This window comes from Pteropus alecto, unplaced genomic scaffold, assembly GCF_000325575.1.
Source record: "Pteropus alecto unplaced genomic scaffold, ASM32557v1 scaffold121, whole genome shotgun sequence".
In the NCBI taxonomy this organism is placed as follows: domain Eukaryota; kingdom Metazoa; phylum Chordata; class Mammalia; order Chiroptera; family Pteropodidae; genus Pteropus; species Pteropus alecto.
In genome coordinates, this window is record NW_006434369.1 from 17419273 (window position 1) to 17427206 (window position 7934).

Genomic DNA, 7934 nt, shown 5'->3' on the forward strand with positions numbered 1-7934 from the left:
CCACAAAGAAACCAGTAGGCAGAGATTTAGGTACCAGTTTAAGCCAGTCACTCGCACCTGCGCAACGAAGACCCCAATGATCTTCAACTCACCTGAGTCTCATTATACCATCAGTATAATATGATGCATATGCCTAGAAGTTCATTAATATCATAACAGACTGAATTCTGGGAAGAAATATGCACAGAAGGCAAAGTGATGAATCACTGAGTCCTGTCAATCTTAGTTGTCAATCAAGGAAACCCACTGCTCTTGTGCTGGCTGAAAAATCACTGCTTGGCTATCGCCCATGGGAACACAGGTTATCACCCATGGGAACATAACATTCTAACAATATGCTTTCTGCTTCTGTACCCCTGCTTGCACACCTGACCTGTGGGTTGACAAGTAGTGAATCGGAGAAAAATAGACCTTTGTGTTTAAGACAGAATGAGGAATGGGATTTAGGGCTTAAAAACCCTGTACCTCTACATTTCGGGGCTGCTTAATTTGGGGTCTGCATACCCCTGGCAGACCCAGCTGGCTGAATAAAAAGCATGTTTCCTATAACTCACTGAATTCTGGTGGTCCGTGTGTCTTTTGGGGGCCAGCAGCTACAACATTATAAACTCAGAGACTGAAATTAACAACATAGGATGATCTGAACATAAAAATTCCTAACTAAAAAGCAGGTCATAGCAGGTAGTCACATTCTGGGCTGTAGCTTTCTTGACAAAGGTCAATCTTTACCTTAGGTGAACTTCTCTATTATCTTTTTGTACCTAAAATAAAACACCTTTGAATGTCAGAGCAATCCCTTTTTTCCAGACCCCTCAGGGCACGACCCACTGTACCAGAGCAGGAGACCAGGGAATCCCTTATTTGTTATCTTATCTCCTGCATACCATCTCTCTATGCTATAAATGTTAATTACTAGGTCTCTTGTACCCATCAATGTAAAAGGAGTATGTATCCCTCCATTTTACTTTTTATCCAATCCCAGAGATTCCCTTGCTTTGCGTTCTGCCACCCCCTTAATCTATCACCAATGAATTTTATGTAACCATCCTTATACCTCTTCCTTTGATTCTAATGTATAACTGGAGCATTTTCTTAATCTCTGACTCAGGAAAATGTACAAAACACTATAAGATTGATGTTAACCCTTACGGGTGATTGTCCTCAGATATTTTTCATTCTTTCCTTGATCAAGGATTGAACTTAAGGTCATATTTAGAGAATTTCTTAAACTCAGGGAAGATCCTCAAAAGTATTGTTAATGGATTACCTCCAGAGCCCAATGAGAGAGGCAAATAAAATTTCACACTGTCCTCTCCTTCCCAAATCCAGACCAATTGGTTATTAATCCTTTTTCTCCCAGGGATAGCTAGTGCCAGTATCCTAAAGGCATGGTTTGGCTTTCTGCCTGCCTGGGCCTTGTAGGCTGTCAGTTCTTTCTTATGGCTATTAGAGTGACTCTGGAAGGTAATAACCTTTGCACCCTCTTGAGTCCATTGAATTGCTTAATACTGTCATTACTATTTACCAGTGTCCCAGGTGAAACTTGACAACGTATTTTTAAAAATTTAATTATTATAATAAAAAAATAAAACTATGTACCCGAAGGGGAAGAAACGAAATAGGGGTGATGTAATTAGTTGTGTGGGTAGATCAGTCTGATGTCACTTAAGTTACAAACCAATTCTTTGGGAATACTGACAGCAACTGTCCTTATCTTACAAATCTTAGCAAAACCAAAAATACAGCTATAGAAGCGGTTCAAAATCCACCTATCTTTACCGTCCCCGATTCGTCCCCAATTCCTAAGACCGAAGGAAAAAAGGGAAACAAAGTTTTTTTAGAAAGCACAAACTGCTACTCTGACTACAAGACTCCCTTATAAGAACAAATACAAATCTTAATTGGCTTCTCCACAAATGTTAACAAGAATAACCTTTACCCATCTGAGCAGATAAAATTTACGACTAGTGAATTTTATATTATCATACCCATCTCGTGTCAGTAATTTAAAAACAAAGGCTAGGAGGTCTCTGTTTGCATCCATCTGTATGTTCATGCGTGTTGTGTGGTATTTCTATTTCTGGGATGGTATTACTCATTTGTAATAGAGTTCTATTTAATTGGTTTAAGCAAGAACTTATATAAAAATTCTCAAAAATATGATGGAAACTAACCCAATGCTTTTCGGGATCACGCGATCTGGGGAAAAATATTTGACGCTAAATCTGGTTTGAGTTTGCTTTGGTTAAATAGACATGTCTTTAGACATATTATTAGCATTAAATATAATACTTTCATTCTACTTGGCTTTATTAATTAAGGAAATTCATGTTATCTCTGATTGCTTGGGCTATAGGACTAACTTTGGGAACCCACCTGCATTACAGACTCCTGAAATGAGATGTAACAGTTTAATCTAACTGAACTGTTCTCAAGACTGAGACTGGTTTAACAAGATCTGGAACAATGTATTAATCCAACTTCTAAAATGTAAAACTTCTCAGAAAGTTTCAAAGGCAAGCTTGAAGAGATTCAGGACAGGTCTCCCAAAGATGTGCCACTTTGGCATGTGATTTACTTTGAGTTGAAGGCAACTGAGGCCCTGAGGGCTCATGAGAAACTTTTACCTCTCCCATAAAGAATTTTAATTAGGGGCCTTGCCCTCACTAAAAATAACTTTTTATAACCTTTCTATGGGGCAGGGCAAACTTCTAATTACTAAACATCTGCTCTTCTGATCTTTCTGTGAATGACCTTCCTCCCCTGTGAAACCCCAAGGCTTCACATCCTTAGCTCAGAATGTCATGTATACCTCATTTTCCCTTTCCAGCTCTGAACCTCTCAGGTATGTGAGATTCTTATATGTACATCTGTAATTAAATTTGGTTATTTTCTCTTGTTGATCTGTCTCATATTTATTTGATAATTAAACAAGCCAGAAGAACCTAGGATAGAGGAAAGTTTATTCTTCCCTCTTAATAATAGAGCTCATTTATATTGAGAGAAATGCAAATTAGAACTGTACCAGGAGACCTTTTTTTTACCTATCAGATTGGCAATTATCAAAAAATTAGTAACCCTGTTGGTGACAGTGAGGAAATGAGCACTTGCAAATATTGCTGGTAAGAGTGATTGTAAACTAGTACAACACTTCTGGAAAGGAATTTGATATTATCTATGAAAATTAAAAATGCAAATTTCCTCACACCAGCAATTCCACTTCTAGATATACTAGCATATGTAGGAAAATACATTTGGCCATGATTAGTCATGGCAGCACTGTTTATAATAGCAAAAGATGAGAAATGACCTAAAACGCCCTTAGTAGGGGGCTACTTAAACTATGACCTGCATACAATGGAATAGTTTGTATCAGTAAAATAGAAAGCGATGTGAAAAACAATGTGTATAATATGCTACCATATTTTTTAAGTGGAGGGAAAATGGAGAATATACTTATAATTGCTTTATATAGCACAGACGATCTCTGGAAGGATGTAGAGGAAACAGGTAACACTGGTTACCTGGGCAGTAAGAGAAACTGGGGGATAAGAAACAAACTTGCACTGTGGAATTCTCGACTTGAGAATTGTACATTATGTGCATTGATTAGCTTTTTTATTCAAAACTTTCTTTTAATTAAAAAAAACACAAAGAAAGCAAGAAAAGAAAACAAATAATCCAAAATGAGCAGAGGACCTGAACAGACGTTTTTCTAAAGAAGACATACAAATGGCCAACAAGTACATTAAAAGATGTTCAACATAACTAATCATCAGGGAAATGCAAATCGAAACCACAGTGAGATATCACTTAACACCTGTTAGAATGGCTATTATCAAAAAGACAAGAAACAAGTGCTTGTGAGGATGTGGTGAAAAAGGAAACCTTTACACACTGTTGGTGGGAACATAAATTAGTGGAACTGCTATGGAAAACACTATAGTTTCCTCAAAAAATTAAAAATAGAACTACCATATAATCAAACAATTCCACTTCTGGGTGTTTATCCAAAGGAAAAAAAAAACAAGCCATTAATTTGAAAAGATATAGGCATCCTCATGTTCATTACAGCATTATTCACTATAGCCAAAGCATGGAAACAACCTAAATGTCCATCAGTGGATGAGTGGATAAAGAAAATGTGGGGTGTGTGTGTGTGTGTGTGTATGTGTGTGTATATATTCAGCCATAAAAAAGAACAAAACCTTGCCATTTGCAACGACATGGATGGACCTTGAGGGTATTATGCTAAATGAAATAAATCACACAGAAAAAGATAAATACTGTATGATCTTACTTATATGTGGAATATTAAAAAAAAAAAAAGAACAAACAAAACCCCCAAAACAAAACAAGGAATAATTGAGTTCATAGATATATGAATAATAATTGAGTTCATAGAATTGGTGGTTGACAGAGGAGAGGGTGGGGAATGGGCAACACAGTTGAACAGGGTCAAAAGGTACAAATTTCCAGTTATAAAATGAATGAGTCATGGAGATGTATGTACAGCATGGTGACTATAGTAAATAATTCTGTATTTCATATCTTGAAAGTACCTAGGAGAGTATATGTTGAAAGTTCTCATCACGAGGAAAAAAATTTATAAGATTGTGAGGTCATAAATGTTAACTGGACTTATTGTGATCATTATTTTGCAATACATACAAATATTAAATCCTTACGTTATAAACTCGAAACTAATGTTATGTCAATTATACCTTAGTAAAAAAAATGCACACACACAAAGAAGGAAGTTTTAAAAAACACAGTGCTTATGTCTCATGACTCACCAGTGATATCTTTCCTTGTGGCTCTCGGCTCAAAGTCCATGGCATATAGATCAGAAACGGTGACGGTGCAGCCCTGCTTGCTCAGTTCATCCACAGCCACTTTCTTCAAGGATCCATTGAAAGACCTGGGTTCTTGGTGTGCATAGACGATGAGCACTTTCTTACCTAAATCCAGAGAAAAAAATGATTTCTCTTAAAGAGCAATTCCTCTTTGTCAAAATTCAATGAGGGCTAAGATGGAAATAAAATACATAGGAGCATCGTAGCAGTTGAAGCTAAGAAACATCAACCTTTTTAATGAGTGACAGTTTTAAATCCAGTTATAGCATAATAGCTCATTACCTGAGTTTACTAATACACAAACATACAATGGGTCAAATCATGATTCCTCAAAGATAACAGATCTAAGTTCTTTAAAAGCCCAATCTATTTTGGTTATCATCTATGAGAAGTTGCAGTCCTGTTCCCGAACATCAAAATAAAAAAGTACTGTAATTAATCTTTTGTGCTAACCTACATTGGCAGGCGTCCACTACTGACATACAGTTCTGCTTCTTTTCCTCCAACCCCATCAAAATTTCTAACTTAAGTTATGAAAAGTTGGACCCCTAGTCCCACAGGGGCGTCAGGGCCACAAGGAGCCCTGCTTTTGGTGGTGAGGATGACAAGAAGTCTAAGAAAAGTCAGGTCTTATGAGTCCTGGCTGTGTCATTATTACCAATAGCCTCAGAAGCAGTATTTCCCTTGTTCAGAAGATTCTGTGAGATTATGTACTGATTTCTTCTGGGATGCAGCTGTGGTGATTTGCTTACATTTTCCCAGGTAATGTCTAAGACCAAAATGTTTAAACTCTTGATTTAAAATTTTCAATTTAGGCTCTTAAGAAGAAAATACAAAGGTTAGTTTGAAGCAAACAATTTTGTGGCATTCACCTGAGTATAAAGGTTGAATTCCTGAGTTAGATTAATGATTAATATTTTTTATTTTACCTTCTCAGACTTTTTGTTATAAATGAACTCTACTTGGGGGCTTAATAGAAAAATGGATACAAATGAAATACCTACACCAATGGTTCTTAACTAGGGGCAATGTTGCCTCCCAGAAGATATTTCACAGTATCTAAAGACATTTTTGGTTGTCATGACTGGGAAGGGGAACACTACTGGCATCTGGTAGATAGAGCCCCGAGGATACTGTTAAACATCCTACAATGCACAGGACAGTCCTATGACAGAGAATTATCTGGCCCAAAATATCAATAGTGCTAAGGTAGAGAAACCCAAATGTACAATATAATGTGTAAAATAAGGTGGATTTTTATGTTCTGAAATGAAAGGATTTTCATGTTATATTGTTGAGAGAAAAAAAGATGTTGCAGAATGGGGTGTGTGTGTCATGAGCAGAGGCAAGTAAAGATGGAGTCATGCTAAATTTTTAACCATGGATACTCCTGGGGCTCAATCACTCAACAATTATACATTGAGTTATCGACTATGTCCTGGGGATCATTCCAGAGACCAAATAAGCATGGCCCTTACTTTCGAGGAACGGATATTTTTGGTAGGGTGAAACAGACAATAAACAAGTAAGAAACTATGAAACAAGGTAATTCCAGGTAGCGATCCACATTATAAACAAAGTAAGTTTTCTATACTTCAGTGCTGTTTGGATTTTTTATAACAACATATTCAATTTCTAATTAAAAATTTAATTAAAAAAAAAGTTTAACTCCTCCGTAGTTAATAGTCACCTGCCATGTTCTAGGAAAATGAATTTTTTTTCCTGAATTCTGTCAAGAGGAAGGTCTGCTGTTAATCCTGCACACAGAAGATCTCAGTGTGGTTACCCAGGCTTCAGATGTGGTCACTCTCTTCACTGACCTCAACGATCTATAAGAGAAAAACAAACACTTGAGGGTGGTGGGGAGACAAGGTGGTGAGGGCGATGTACTGACTCAAGGCCTCACCACCACTTCGTTAAGGACGTGCAAAAGTCTCAGAAAGAAAGGCTTTTCAAGAGAGACAAAGAGCCCTCTGGAGACTTAGGCCTCACAAGACAAATTACAGGGTGTCAAAACCAATACCTTTTTTTCCTTTTTTTTTTTTTTGAGAGGACTCAGAACCTTCTGTGAGGGGAGCCACAGGGAAAAGGTTTTTGAAAATGAGACATCTGATAGGAAGCAGGAGTCGTGCCTCTCTGCCCTCCCGTGTTTTCCCTCCACATAATCAATGTACAGCTGAACAGACAGAGGGCAAGGTATTAGTAGAAATTCATAGTTATCATGTCTACAATAGTCTACAAAGTACCAGAATGGCTGAGAAGAGCAAGAGGACAGTACATACAATGGCTGGCACATAATAAGGCTCTGGAAAAACGTTAGTTAGTTCTCCCTCAATGGCCTCACAGGCATGAGGGAGGTTGAATCTTCACTAACTGGCTTCATTCTGGGGGACAAGTGCCTCCAACAAATCTGCTCCCTCTGCCAGACAAAACAGCTCAGAGCCCGTGACTCAGATGATGACCGAATGACAATTTTAATATAAGTGCTTCTTTACAGGATAACAACAACAAAATAAAGAGACAGAAAATGAGATTATCCCCAGCTACAACGAAAATCTGGAGTAGAGCCCAAATTAGCACCTTCCAGGGTACTCCATACCTTTAGTGTCCAGAGCTAAAGGGCCAAGATATGAAGAATATTGCTAAGAAGTGAAGGTGCAGGGGAATGGAATCTACCCCAGGCTGGGTGTCCTAGGGACAGAAAAGAAAAGAAGCTTAAATAATTGTGGCTGTAGCTGAGCTGGGAGAAGGCAGGGCACTTGAGGTGGAGAGGGAGCAAACAGCTCTGATCAGTCAGAGGATAGGAACTCCATCCAAATGCTCTCATATCTCAAAGGTGATTTCAAGTCCTTTCCCATTCCCTTAAATTGACTATTGATTAAACAGGAACCCACTTCTTTGGCTACCCAATATCCCCTCTCTTGTTCTTTAACAGTCCCTGAATTTATTCAGGTGTCAATGTTCCCAACTAAAGACTACAGTGCAGTTAGAGGTCCAATGACGTATAAGCAGAAGCCACCGGGTGGGACTCCTAGGAAATATCCTCAAAGGGTCTGATTCATAGGGGTTGGGGCTGGG

The 7934-nt window shown here is 38.0% G+C and overlaps 1 protein-coding gene across 5 annotated transcripts in view; it reads right to left on the reverse strand.

Moving 5' to 3' along the window:
* The window catches only part of NQO2 (N-ribosyldihydronicotinamide:quinone reductase 2), a 24015-nt gene that overhangs the window by 12692 nt on the left and 3389 nt on the right, over positions 1-7934 (reverse strand). For 3 of the 5 annotated variants that reach the window (XM_015587256.2, XM_015587255.2, XM_006909309.3), the window contains exons 2-3: positions 6547-6685; positions 4797-4961 (exon numbers count right to left, since the gene is read on the reverse strand). In XM_015587256.2, coding sequence (XP_015442742.1) covers positions 4797-4961; positions 6547-6553 — 172 coding nt within the window. In that variant the 5' untranslated portion in view covers positions 6554-6685. Of the gene's footprint in view, positions 1-4796; positions 4962-6546; positions 6686-7455; positions 7550-7934 lie in introns of those variants that run through there. The other 2 variants (XM_015587257.2, XM_015587254.2) reach the window with 2 other exon arrangements.